General features: G+C 51.1%; 1 protein-coding gene across 1 annotated transcript in view; it reads right to left on the bottom strand.

Moving 5' to 3' along the window:
* The window catches only part of LOC102943152 (protein-arginine deiminase type-1), a 38,638-nt gene extending 30,227 nt beyond the window's left edge, over positions 1-8,411 (bottom strand). Inside the window, exon 1 of the mRNA XM_037881491.2 lies at positions 8,323-8,411. Coding sequence (XP_037737419.1) covers positions 8,323-8,411 — 89 coding nt within the window. The remainder of the gene's footprint in view (positions 1-8,322) is intronic.
* Positions 8,412-14,857: the final 6,446 nt, after the last annotated feature.

The raw sequence follows: 14,857 nt of genomic DNA, 5'->3' as shown, positions 1-14,857 counted from the left end.
AGATTTAAAAATTTGATTAAAGTTAATGTTTAAAGTCAAATGTACACAAGTTAAGAGGGAAGGTACACCTGGGGTCAGGCTTGGGTTATGAGGGATTACAAGTATCAGTTACAAAGTTCATAACATACATACATACATAGCACATAACCAGCATAGACCCAGATTGGGGTGTGGGAGTTTTTAAAACATCAGTGGTTAAGTGATCTTGGGTGTGCCACCCATAGAATGTATTTCGAGTCCAAGTCAGTATTGGTGTAGTGAATAAGTACATGGGTGGGGTGCATCCCTTGGTTCATCAGGAAAGGAAGTGAGTGGGTTATTTCTCTGACCAGCGTTCTTCTTTCCCAAGTAACTGTCAGCCTCCTCATCTAGTGTCTTGTCTCCAGCCGTTGGGGATTTTTGCCGATGGGCCGCACACCATTGTAGGTGGTCCTGTCATACCATCCCCTCCATAAACTTATCAAGCTCAGTCTTGAAGCCAGTTAGGTTTTTTGCCCCCACTGCTCCCCTTGGGAGGCTGTTCCAGAACTTCGCTCCTCTGATGGTTAGAAACCTTTGCCTAATTTCAAGCCTAAACTTGTTGATGGCCAGTTTATATCCATCTGTTCTGAGGTCCACATTGGTGCTTAATTTTAACTTCTCTCCCTCCCTGGTATTTATCCTTCTGATGTATTTATACAGAGCAATCAGATCTCCCCTCAGCCTTCTATGGGTTAGACTAAACAAGCCAAGCTCTTTGAGTCTCCTCTCATAAAGTAGGTTTTCCATTCCCCAGATCATCCTCGTAGCCCTTCTCTGCACCTGTTCCAGTTTGAATGTATCTTTCTTAAACATGGGAGACCAGAACTGCACACAGTATTCCCGATGAGGTCTCACCAGTGCCTTGTACAATGGTACTAACACGTCCCTGTCTCTACTCGAAATACCTCACCTGATACATCCTAGGACTGCGTTAGCTTTTTTTCACAGCCACATTACGTTGACAGCTCATAGCTAGCCTGTGATCAACCAATACACCCACCTCTTTCTCCTCCACTGTCACTTCCAACTGATAAGTCCCCAGTTTATAGCAAACATTCTTATTGTTAGTCCCTAAATGCAGGACCTTGCACTTTACACTATTAAATATCATCCCATTTCTGTTACTCCACTTTCAAGGTCATCCAGATCTTCTTGTATGATATTCCGGTCCTCCTCGGCATTGGCAATATCTCCGAACTTTGTGTCATCTGCAAATTTTATTAGCACACGCCCACTTTTTGTGCCAAGGAATAAAATGTTAGATAAGGTTGGTCCCAAGACTGATCCCTGAGGAACTCCACTAGTAACTTTCCTCCAGCCTAACAGTTCACCTTTCAGTATGACCTGTTGTAATCTCCCCTTTAACCAGTCCTTATCCATCTTTCAATTCTCATATTAATTCCCATCTTCTCCAATTTAACTAATAATTTCTCATGCATCCGATGAAGTGAGCTGTAGCTCACAAAAGCTTATGCTCAAATAAATTGGTTAGTCTCTAAGGTGCCACAAGTCCTCCTTTTCTTTTTGCAGATACAGACTAACAGGGCTGCTACTCTGAATCATGTGGAACGGTATCAGATGCCTTACTGAAATCCAGGGAGATTAGATCTGCTGCATTTCCTTTGTCTAAACAATCAGTTATCAGCTCAAAGAAAGGTAACTTTCGTTATTACCTCTTGAATACAACAATTGTAAACTACTTACTTTTTGCAGTTCACCAAGCTTGGAACAGCTCATTTAACTTTAGGGAACACCCTCACAGCCCTTTCTTATCTTAATCACCAGTTAATCACTCTATTTATAAACAAAATTCTGACTCCCTGCCTCAAGGGCGTAAACTGGGAGCAGCTCGTGACAAGTCTCTTGTCTCCTCTGCAGAACTCTTACATTGCACACTCAGGCTGCCTGTCTGAGGCTTGCAGTTTGGGGGGGCAATGCCCTCCCATGCCCCCCCAAACTCCACCTATGGGGCAAATTGGGTGGATGGGCAGGCATGGAAGCGGGGACCCAGAGTGAGGGAGGGGAAAGCCCCCTGGGGGGAAAGAGGACGGGAAAATGGGGTTGCATCCTATGACATCTTATTCAAGCTGGTTGAAATTTTGGTTTGAAGCAATTTTTCAGAAAATACGGCCCTTTCCCCAGACCAAAAACATTAAACAAAATTTCACAAATGTTCTAGATTTTTGTCAAAACTCAAAATTTTAAATTGCCTGATTTTGATTTTTTAACCCCCCCCCTTCCTTTTTATCCTTTTATTCCTTTCACAAGGTTAGAGAAAGTGTAAAAAGTTGCAGAGTAGCCAATGGAAAGCGGTGGGGGGAGGGATGAAAAAATGGAAGAAAGAATCCTGAATGTCATTCATTTAATTGCATTCAACAGCACCAATGAGGAAGGGAGGACCTGGGAGATACATTTAATAACATCTAAACATTTTGAAAAAGTTTCACGATTTTTTTTTGGGGGGGGAAGGAAAAATAGTTCCATTTTGGAGCCTGCAACACAGAAACAACGTAGACCATACCAAATTGTTCATGACAGCTTTTCCATTTTTCTGCTAGCTCTACATTTTGTGCCATTACATCAGCTGATGTAAATGATCGTAGCTCCTTTATAGTCATGAGGATCTGGCATGTTATGGACTCAGAGCTGTATCCTTGTAGCAGGGGTGGCCAACCTGGGGCTCCAGACCCACATGCGGCTCTTCAGGAGTTAATATGCGGCTCCTTGTCTAGGCACCGACTCCAGGGCTGGAGCTACAGGTGCCAACTTTCCAATGTGCCGGGGGGTGGGGGGGAGATCACTGCTCAACCCCTGGCTCTGCCACGGGCCCTGCCCCTACTCCACCCCTTCCCGCCCCCTCCCCTGAGCCTGCCATGCCCTCGCTCCCCCGCCACTCCCACCCCAGCATCCTGCACACCACGAAACAGCTGATCCGTGTGGGGAGGGAGAGGGAGGCGCTGATCGTGGGGCTGCCAGTGGGTGGGAGGCGCTGGGAGCAGGGGGAGCTGATGCGGGGGCTGCTGAGGTATTCCTGTGGCTCTTTGGCCATGTACATTGGTAAATTCTGGCTCCTTCTCAGGCTCAGGTTGGCCACCCCTGCCTTATAGGTTTGGGGGCAGATGATTTACTGAAACTAACAAATCGTTTCATAATTTCTTGGAGGAGTTGGGGGAAAACTTGATTATCTTTGGACACGTGGTTGATTTGTATGAGTAGAGTTGGACCAAATTCCCCTCAAATTAAGATGTAGGGTGAGATGACCCATGTAGGGGAGAGAAAGAGAGAGATCCTGGAGCCCTGGGCCTGGAGCAAGACCTGAGGTCTCAGCCAGAGGCTCTGCACCAAAGTGAGGCCATGTGTTCAAATGGATGCTCAAAAATTCACAGTCCAATACATGACCTTGGCAAAAGTATTGGTACTGTTGGTAAAACACAGGCACTCCTGAGAAGCAAGAGATACTGGGTATGTGTGTGATTAGCCCAGGGACCTCCTGACCTAGCACCAGATAAGAGGGTTTGACAGAAGTGATGAAGAGGGATGTTTTGCCCCAGACACGTGGAGCCAGGGACAAGGGGACCAAACAAACCGATGTCATGAAACCTGTAAGGTGGTATGTAAATTGTCTCAGCCTATAAATGTGAGGGTACCTCGCCTTAACCCTTTGTGCAGCCTAGGGGACAGCAGAAAGTCCTGCTGTTGAGCTGCTCCTTGCCACAGGGCACTCGTGTTAGCCAGGGCGCTGGGATGGTAAACCTGGCCGAGAGCCTTTGTCACTGAACCGTGCCACTGGTCATTCTTTCTGGGTAGTGCTATCGAGGCCTGCTGAACCTCCGATCTGCACAGGGCTGGGACAGCATCCGGAGGGCGCGCGCACACACCTAACTGACAACAGCCACTTGGAAGCAAAGTCTGAAGAACCCACTGATGTTGCTGATGTTGCAATCACGCTGACCCCTAAGTAGCAAATGCAGCCATGGTCTCCATCGCTGACCATTCTAAAATCAAGGTTGGATGTTTTTCTAAATGATCTGCTCTAGGAAAAATTCTGGGGCAGTTCTCTGGCCTGTGTTATCCAGGAGGGCAGACTAGATGATCACGATGGTCCTTTCTGGCCTTGGAATCTATGAGTGACATCAGCTCTCACAGAACGCAACTCTGACCTTGGTTCATGTTTAAAGATTCCAACCCAATTTTTTGTGTGCGTGTAAAAGAACTATCTTTGCTCTAAAGCTAAATGTTTTGTGGCTGATTCCGGTCCCCTGACCCTCTCTGCTGCTCTGGTGGCTGCACAAGGATCAAGGGAAGAATTCCTGCCCCTCCCCACAAGCACTTGAGCAACCTAGAGCCCCCCACCCCACTCCAGGCCCTTGCTTAGAGGGGATACCAGGCCGGGAGTGGGTGGATGAGGAGTTGTATTCATATTGCTCAGTGCTACAAGAATTTTAGGCTACAGCACAGCCTCTAGGCAGCTGTGGAGAGGCTGCTGTAAGTTAGAGCAGCCCCAGGGCTGCTCTAATTTATGCCAAAGGCCATTTTGACCCCTACATCAGCACTGAATTCAGGCAGCACAAATCTTTGTCCCTGGACTGCATTTTCTATGCTGTGTCTTTCAGGAGATGCAGCCCAGAGCCTGCCCCTTTATTCAATAGAGTGGACCCTGTTCCTGGGACCAGCCTGGTTTGATTTTTGTTTATAACCAAAGGCTCCCCAGCATTTCCCACAAATCTGAATGCTGCATAGAAGCAAAATCGCTGTTCCGCAGGCAGCGGGGAGGCCAGGAAAGGCAGTTTAACAGACAGGTTGACCCACTCATCACTGGGGCTCACCAGCTCAGCCACAGACTGTACCATGCTACTCTTGCAAGTGGGGACCACTCCAAGAGGGAGGAAATACCTTGGCCTCGGGTGCATCTCCCAGGCTCTGGCCCAGCGCGGGGGCTGGGATGGATTCGCACCACCCCAAAGCAAGCCTGGCCGCTGCTACATACAGAGTGTGCTCCTCTCTGAGGCTAGTACAGCGGGAGCTGGGACATGACCCTACAGCCTCTTCCCTCTTCTGGCATGGCTTGTGTCCACACAGACACTAGCGGGGAGGGCAAGGGCCATAACTGGGCAGCCCTGTTTGAGGTCTGGGGGGAAAGGCTCCATACACCCTCCCCTCCTTGTGGACCCGGACTGGGCTAGGGTGACCCGATGTCCCAGGTTTTATAGGAACAGTCCTGATTATTTGGGGCTTTGTCTTATACAGGCACCTATTTCCCTCCACCCGCCCCCCATCTCAATTTTTTCACACTTGCTCTCTGGTCCCCTTAGCTGGGGCCGTCAAAAATGTTCGCCAGGTCACTTCCAGTCGGCTCCTTAATTCTGAATCCGAATGGCCTGCATGGGATTTAAATACACCCGCTCCGATGGGAATTTGCTTTTGGGGCACGTGACTTGATCCACCCAGAGCTCCATAACCGCTGCGAACGGGGATCATTGACACCTTCCTCCACAAGACTCCTTCGCTCACTTCAATCCAGGGCTTGGCTGCACAGGGAAGTTGTGGTGTTTTCACCTCACATGTGACTTTAAACCCATGTCATTAAACCCCCTTTTCTTTAGGTTTGATTTAATTGGATTCAGAACAGAGTTAAGTGAATGTAGCAAATTTCCAATGGGGTTGGAAATTCCCGTCTGTCACCTGGCTCCAGCAATCAGCCTCGCTGAGATGAAGCAGTAGGATGATGTGGTTAGAACCCAGGTTGGCCTCACCTGCTCTTGCCTTTAAGACAGGGGTGGGCAAACTACGGCCTGCGTCCAGCCCATCAGACCTTTTAATGTGGCCCTCAAGCTCCTGCTGGGTAGCAGAGTCGGGGATTTGCCTCACCCCATGCGTGCTGTGGCTCCACGCAGCTCCTGGAAGCTGTGGCATGTCCCCTCTCCAGCTCCTACGTGTAGGGGCAGCCATGGGGCTCTGCGCACTGCCCCTGCCCCAAGCGCTGGCTCTGCAGCTCTGATTGGCCTGGAACTGTGGCCAATGGGAGCTGCAGGGGCGGCGCCTATGGACGGGGCAGCACACAGAGCTGCCTAGCCGGCGCCACTCTTCCATGTAGGAGCTAGAGGGGGTATATGTTGCTGCTTCCGGGAGCTGCTTGAGGTAAGTGCCACCCTAAGCCTGCACCCTTGACTTCCTCCCACTCCCCAACCCCTTGCCCCATCCCTGATCCCCCTTCTGTCCTCCAAACCCTTCGGTCCCAGCCCAGAGCACCCTCCTGCAACCCTAATCCCCAGCCCCACCCCAGAGCCCGCACCCCCAACTGGAGCCCGCACCCCAACCCCCTGCCTCAGTCCGGAGCCCCCTCCTGCAACCTGAACTCTTCATTTGTGGCCCCACCCTGGAACCCGCACCCCCAACCCAGAGCCCAGACCCACTCCCACACCCCAACCCTCTGCCTCAGCCTGGAACTCCCTCCCATACTCCAAACCCCGCTGCTCTACCCACAGCCCACAGCCCCCTCCTGCACCCAAACCCCTCATCCCTGGCCCCACCCCAGAGCCCACACCCTCAGCCAGAGCCCTCACCCCCTCCTGCACCCCAACCCCCAATTTCGTGAACATTCATGGCCCGCCACACATTCCATACGCAGCTGTAGCCTTCAGGCCAAAAAGTTTGCCCACCCCTGCTTGAAGAGGTGATTCTCAGACCAGTACATTGCTCATGTTCCCTTAGTCATATGTTCTCAATGTAAATCATCCTGATTGGTTTACATTAGGTAGTAACCATGACAATGACTCAAGGGAATGGGGAAAGGAAGGAGGAGGGTGACTCCCTGGTTATACGGGGAACCACGTCCACCCCTGGATGGGTCCGAGTTGTTCTATTATTATTTTTTTAATTCCGTCCCGAAGTCTGAGGCCGTGGCTGCCAAAGGACGTGGCTGGAGATGGAAGAGAGGAATCGAGGCTTGGCGCCAGACGTGCGTGTGTTCTCCTGGTTTTATTGTACGTGCTTGGGGGAGAAGGAAGTCGTCTATTGACTTAGGCCTAAATCCTCCAACGCAGCGAGGTGCCTAACCCCTGCTGATTTCAATGGATCTGGGCCGCAGCGCCTGTCAGGCAGCAGGATCGAACAGTGCCGTGATTGTGAAAGGCAGAGTAGGGCTGCTAGTGAGGGTGGAAGCTCCCAGCCAGCCAGGGCCTGGCGCCCCACCCATGCTCGATCTTCATAGCCAAAAACTATCGTTAACTCTTAACTTCCACGCTTACCTCCAACCCTGCAGCAAATTCTCACCCCCACAACCTGGGCTCCTGCACCACCATTGCTCTTGTGTAGCAATAAGGCAACAACAGGTCAATGTTGACCTTTAAATGACGACCATTGTGTTACCTAGACGGCAAGTACTTTCGCTCTGTGGTTGTACAGCGCCTAGCGCGGTGGGGTCCGGGTCCCAGTCGGGGGCTCCAGTCATAGAAATGCTTTTAATAATCATGTGTAGAACAACATCTAGCAAAATAGGTTCCCAGCGTGGTTTGCCTGTAGGCACTATATCCGTTCAAATGTCATTCAATCATAATAATGGAACAGCGTTAGCAAATACAGCCTCACTGCTGTACAATAAAGTAACTCTTGGTCTTTGCACAGGAAAAATCTTCTTTTCCTTAGGTTACCCCTTAAAACTTTCTCTGGCATATTCATGTGTTTTTATGCGCTTAGAAGAATGCATATTTATTCTTTCATCCAGTTTAATTCTTTACAAGTTACTCACCCAGCAAGGTTGCTGCCTAGCACTCTGATGGCCAAAAATAGCATCCATTTAGCAGGGGTGTGCACTGGCTTTAGTATCTGCAGTTGTCTCAGCTGTCTGTGTTTGAATCTATGCATTTCAGAACTGTTGTAATACCTCCCGTAGCCATTTAGGGGACACGGGGATGCAAGGCCGTGGTCTCCTTCCAGCAGTGGAATGGACGCAAGGAGACCAAGGGAAAATTTCCAAAAGTGCCTAAGTCCCATTTTCAAAAGTGACCTAGTCACTTCCCTTGCGTTTCAGTAAGTGTTTGATTCCCTTTTGAAAATGGGAGCATTTCACCCCAGATCTCTCATTATGCTAAAGCTTCATAGGAAGTTGGGATGGAGGGCCAGAGACGGGATCCAAATTTCAGCGAGGGAGTTTAGATCCAAGTTTTTCATTGGCGCTCATCTGTAAAATAAACACGAAATACTAGAGGCTGCTCCCCACCCTATGGCCTCGGACCGTCGAAACGGATTAGAGAAAGTGACAAAGATCGGCAAATCTCCCGGTATTAAAAATGAATGTCTTACCCATAGATGTCTATAGAGACCTCTGTGCCCACCACACAGACGGCGTAGCTGGGACTCTCGGTGGACACCCGGACTCTCCGCTGCGTCATGGTTGGCCTTGGACCATAAACGTGTGTGAAGTGAGCGGCTGTGCTCCCGTGCTGTTCTGTTTTTACAGGCAAACCAGCATGACTGGATTACAAGGCATGGAAAATTTGTTCCACCCTCCTCCCTTCCCTTTCTGAACTGACTAGCTGGAGGCACAGTCCCTTCCCCCTCCAAGGTCTTTACCTACTTCTGTTTTGGCTTTATATTAGGGGGTGAGGGAAGAATGGGCCGGAGCTGTGTTGACCCAAGCCCCAGTTGGAGTTTGTCACTTCCAAGCATTGACTGCATGGTAGAGACAGGCTCGCGGCAAACTCAGGTGTGGAAGATAGGACAGTCGTGGGCATTTGCATGGTGCGTGGCTCCTGGGGATGATCATATGGAGCTCTTCACACGGGCTAAGGGCTTTATAAGGTTACTTGATTCTTAAAACCCCCTCTTGGGGTAGACAAACGGGAGGGTTATAGGAGGTGGTGTCCAGACCCAGCTCTGGGTTCCATTCTGCCCAGAGGTCTGGGTTCAGGTTCAAGGCTGAATCGAGGCTATGGGTAGGATCAAATGGTGGCGAAATCCCATGCCATTTTTGGCTTCATCTGAGCAGAGCCGGCCTTAGGAAAATTGGCACCCTGGGACAACTTGTATTTTACCATCCCTGGCCCCCGTTGCCTCCCCACCCATCCCTCCATTGTCCCTGGCCCCCGCTGCCTCCCCCTCCATGGCCTCCTCCCGCAGGCCCGCCCTGCTCTGCTCCTTGCATCATGACTGTGGCGCCTCCCCTGACTACGGCAGTCACCCCATGTCACTCACCCGGAAGGCCAGCCCTGCATCCTTTTTGTTCTGTGTTTGTACAGCACCTAACACAATGGGGTCTTGCTCCATGACTAGGGTTCCTAGGTGCCAAGACACTACAAATAATAAATAATATTAGCAGGCTCCTCCTGCTGACCCCCTGCGTGGGGTGGAGTCCATCCTGTCTGACGTTGCACCAGAGGGGAGAAAAGAGAGTCCTTTTCACTTTGCATAGTGACTCTGGATCTCTGACCCCAACTGAGGTGGCTCTGTTTTACCCAGTGAAAATATCTGTTAACTTGGACTGGGGAGAAAATGTCTTCCCAACAGTCTCAGGGGTCGGCAACCTATGGCATGCCAGCCGATTTTTAATGGCACGCTGCTGCCTGCTGCCGGTCCCGCTCAGCCCGCTGCCGAACCCAGGCAGGGACCCCGGCAGGCAGCAACGAGCCATTAAAAATCCTGCCCTCCCTGGCCCGCTCTTCTCCGCCCCCCGCACCCCGGGGCAGGGTGAAGAAGCTTGGTCCTGCCAGCTGCTGCTGCAGGGCAAGCAAGGTCCCCCCTCCCTCACCTCTTCCCCCGCCATGCTGGGTTCCTGCCCCTTGTCCTCTCCCTCCCTGCCACCCATCAGCTGATGGCCCTTGCTGGGGAGGGGGAGAAGTGGGCCTTGGGGAAGGGCGGTGGAATCAGGGCATATCCCCTCCAGCCCCCTGCCATGAGCTGCTCTGGGCAGGGGGCTGGGAACACCCCCACGACCCTAGCCCACACCCCCAGCCCTCTGCCCTGACCCCTGCACCCCCCTCACACACCCCCAGCCTCCTGCCCTGACCCCTGCACCCCCCTCACGACCCCAGCCTTGACTCCAGCAACCCCACACACACACCCAGCCCTGACTCCAGCACACCCAGACATACCCAGCCTCCCCACACCCCATGCCCTGACTCCTGCACCCCCCTCACATGCCCCCAGCCCTCTGCCCTAACTCCGGCACCCCCCTCACACGCCCCCAGCCCTCTGCCCTGACTCCTGCACCCCCACACATACCCAGCCCCCCAACACCTTATGCCCTGTCTCTTGCACCCCCCACACATTCCCACCTGCACCCCTCACACCAAATGGGAGCTGCCCAGGTAAGCACTCCACACCCAAACCTCCTGCCCCAACCCTGAGCCCCATCCCTCATTCTAGCTCCTGGCCAGACCCTACACCCCAACCCCCAGCTTGCTCCTTCACCCCCAGCCCTGTGCTCAGTGCAGAGAGAGAGGAAGAGAATGGGCTAGAACCAGGGAGAAGGTAGGTACCCACTGTATGTGGGCAGGGCCAGGATCCCAGACTGGCAGCGGGCTGAGCGGGGCCTGCAGCCAGGACCCTGGCTGGCAGGAGCCGGTGGACTGAACCCTAGACCGGCAGCGGGCTGAGTGGCAGCGAGTTGAGCCGCTCAGCACACTGCCGGTCTGGGGTCCTGGCTGCCGGCCCCGCTCAGCCCGCTGCCGGTCTGGGGTTCTGGCTACCAGCCCCGCTCAGCCCACTGCTGGTCTGGGGTCCCAGCCGTCGGCCCCTTGCCAGCTGGGGTCCCAGCTGCCGGCCCCGCTCAACCCACTGCGGGTCTGGGGTTCTGGCTGCCGGCCCCGCTCAGCCCGCTGCTGGTCTGGAGTTCTGGCTGCCAGCCCCTTGCCAGCCGGGGTCCCAGCCGCTGGCCCCGCTCAGCCCGCTGCCGGCCTAGGTGAACTGAACCCCAGGCCGGCAGCGGGCTGAACGGGCCGGCAGCATAAGATCTGCATTTTAATTTAATTTTAAATGAAGCTTCTTAAACATTTTGAAAACCTTGTTTACATACGGCAATAGTTTAGTTATATAATATATAGACCTATAGACAGAGACCTTCTAAAAAACGTTAAAATGTATCACTGGGACACGAAACCTTAAATTAAAGTGAATAAATGAAGACTCGGCTCACCACTGCTGAAAGGCTGCCGACCCCTGGTCTAGAAAGAATCAAAATAAGTACTGGATACCAAAAGGAGCCGACGTACTCGTAGACTTTAGGACTAGAAGGGACCATCAAGGTCATCTAGTCTGACCTCCTGCACATCGCAGGCCACTGAACCTCACCCACCCACTCCTGTAATAGATCCAGAACCTCTGGCTGAGCTACTGAAGCCCTCAAATCATGGTTTAAAGACTTCAAGTTACAGAGAATCCACCATTGACACTAGTTTAAATCTGCAAGTGACCCATGCGGCAGAGGAAGGCGAAAAGACCCCAGGATCTCTGCCAATCTGAGCTAGGGGGAAATCCCTTCCTGACCCCAAATAAAGCAGTCAGCTGGACCCTGAGCATGTGGGTGAGAATCAGCAGCCAGACACCTGGGAAAGAATTCACTGTAGTAACTCAGAGCCCCCCCCAACTAGTGTTCCATCTCCAGCTGTTGGAGATATTTGCTAACAGCAACCACGGATCAGCTCCATGCCATTGTAGGCAGTCTCATCCTACCATCCCCTCCATAAAGTTATCAAGCCCAGTCTTGGAGCCAGTTTGAGGATCTTAACAAAGCTTGTTCCAGAATCACTGGCCTTTTGCTGACAGCCAGCAAACCCTCCTAGCGTAGATGCAGCTTATGCTGGCATAAAAATGCTTCTGCAAGCATAGCTGATACCTGTTCCCTGGGAGACACAAGCTGTACCAGCAGAAGAACTTGTATGCCTATGTAAGTGTTTAGGGCTTATACCGACACAACCATATGTTGGTTAAAAAAAAAAAAAATCACACTTGTAACTGACATAGTAATGCCAGGATAAGTTGTAAGTGAATACCGGCCATAGTGAATTTAGTTGAAGGTTCTTTGTTCAGGGGTGTGATCTTTAGACAGGTTTCATTGTAATGCCTGTTATAATCCCTGTGTTTTCCGGTTGCCTTTTCTTTTTAGAAATATTTTAGTTCTAGAGCCACTTAATAGATACATTTTCTTCTCTCGGTTGGTCAGTTGCAACTCTGCCTGCTTCAGGAGCACTGACTGAGGTGTAGACACTTTCTGCATTAACGGAAGAGGTCTTTCCATCAATGCAGGTCATCCACATTTCTGAGAGGCCGAAGAATTCTTCTGTCAACCTACCTGTATCCACAGTGGGGGTTAGGTCGGCCCCAGTAAGTCACACTCTGAGCTAAATTCTGCACAGCCCTGAGCGACATAGCTAGGGTGACCTACGTTTTAGGCATAGACCAAGCCCAAGGCACCTTTATACCCATAGAACTCCATCCACACCGTATAGGGGGTTGTGCGGCTTTAATTACACTGGTAAAGTGGTACGACTTCTGTAGACAAGCCCTTAATGCCCGTGAAGGAGTTGGTCATGGGAAGCCATGACAGAAAAACTGCTCACAGCCATTTAATATTTAAATGTTTAAAACTCTTTAGAAACCTGCAGTTTCCTGGGACTGATCCTGCCCTGTTGAAGTTCATGATTTCAGTGAGATTAGGGTCAAGGTTATAAAGAACCAAATTTCATGGAGGAGTGGTACTGAGGACTGCACCTTTAAGGGCTGAGCTTCCCAGACAGAGTCTGGGTGAAGTGCTGGGATAGCTCTTGTTTAACATGGAGTCTTGTGTGCACAAACATATTATAAGCTTTGACTGTATATACACTGATATACTTTAAACTGCACAACCACCCCAGTGTGGACACAGGTGTAATAATACTGTACCTACCTCACAGGGCAACTATGAGAAGGAATTCTTATTTGTTATCTGTCGTGAGATCTGTGGCTGGAAAGTGCTATATATCCGTGCAAGTGACATTGTCACTGCTTATCAGTGAGCTCCTCGCTTGAGCTGGGCGTAGTGCTAGCTTCCTCAGGTTGTTCTGGCATCTGCAGACCAGTCCTGAGCCACCCGCTGCCCTGATAACTCCCCTCATTCCTCTCCCACAGTGCCCTGCTATTCCAGTCCACAAGCTGCAGTGAGAAATGAACCAAGATCGAGAACCTTAGAATCATAGAATATCAGGGTTGGAAGGGACCTCAGGAGGTCATCTAGTCCAACCCCCTGCTCAAAGCAGGACCGATCCCCGACTAAATCATCCCAGCCAGGGCTTTGTCAAGCCGGACCTTAAAAACTTCTAGGGAAGGAGATTCCACCACCTCCCTAGGTAACCCATTCCAGTGTTTCACCACCCTCCTAGTGAAAAAGTTTTTCCTAATATCCAACCTAAACCTCCCACACTGCAACTTGAGACCATTACTCCTTGTTCTGTCATCTGCTACCACTGAGAACAGTCTAGAGCCATCCTCTTTGGAACCCCCTTTCAGGTAGTTGAAAGCAGCTATCAAATCCCCCCTCATTCTTCTCTTCTGAAGACTAAACATCCCCAGTTCCCTCAGCCTCTCCTCATAAGTCATGTGTTCCAGTCCCCTAATCATTTTTGTTGCCCTCCGCTGGACTCTTTCCAATTTTTCCACATCCTTCTTGTAGTGTGGGGCCCAAAACTGGACACAGTACTCCACATGAGGCCTCACCAATGTCGAATAGAGGGGAACGATCACGTCCCTTGATCTGCTGGCAATGCCCCTACTTATACACCCCAAAATGCCGTTAGCCTTCTTGGCAACAAGGGCACACTGTTGACTCATATCCAACTTCTTGTCCACTGTTACCCCTAGGTCCTTTTCTGCAGGACTGCTGCCGAGCCATTCAGTCCCTAGTCTGTAGCGGTGCATTGGATTCTTTCGTCCTAAGTGCAGGACTCTGCACTTGTCCTTGTTGAACCTCATCAGATTTCTTTTGGCCCAATCCTCCAATTTGTCTAGGTCCCTCTGTATCCTATCCCTACCCTCCAGCATATCTACGACTCCTCCCAGTTTAGTGTCATCTGCAAACTTGCTGAGGGTGCAATCCACGCCATCCTCCAGATCATTTATGAAGATATTGAACAAAACCGGCCCCAGGACCGACCCCTGGGGCACTCCACTTAATACCAGCTGCCAACTAGACATGGAGCCATTGATCACTACCCACTGAGCCCAACAATCTAGCCAGCTTTCTATCCACCTTATAGTCCATTCATCCAGCCCATACTTCTTTAACTTGCTGGCAAGAATACTGTAGGAGACCGTGTCAAAAGCTTTGATAAAGTCAAGGAACAACACGTCCACTGCTTTCCCTTCATCCACAGAGCCAGTTATCTCATCATAGAAGGCAATTAGATTAGTCAGTCATGACTTGCCCTTGGTGAATCCATGCTGACTGTTCCTGATCACTTTCCTCTCCTCTAAGTGCTTCAGAATTGATTCCTTGAGGACATGCTCCATGATTTTTCCAGGGACTGAGGTGAGGCTGACTGGCCTGTAGTTCCCAGGATCCTCCTTCTTCCCTTGTCAGGGTGTCGAGGCCTGTGGTGTAGAATTTGCTCCCATGTCGTGGGAGCTCCAATGTTCCTGTGGCTTAATCTCCAACTAAAACAGATACCAGCATGTCACACCTCCTGCCGACACAGCTATGTCAACGAAACCCCCAGTGCAGATGCAGCTATGCCAACAGCTAATGACATTCAGGGAGGTGCCAGCAGAAAAACTCCTTCTGTTGGTGCATGCTGCGTCCATACTGGGGCAGAGGAGGAGAGATGGAAAAGTACCATGCCTGTGGGTACTGTAGCTGGACCCCTGTCTG

The sequence above is a fragment of the Chelonia mydas genome, chromosome 18 (genome assembly GCF_015237465.2).
Source record: "Chelonia mydas isolate rCheMyd1 chromosome 18, rCheMyd1.pri.v2, whole genome shotgun sequence".
In the NCBI taxonomy this organism is placed as follows: domain Eukaryota; kingdom Metazoa; phylum Chordata; order Testudines; family Cheloniidae; genus Chelonia; species Chelonia mydas.
The sequence above is the reverse complement of the archived record's forward strand: the minus strand, read 5'-3'. Positions and strand labels throughout refer to the sequence as shown.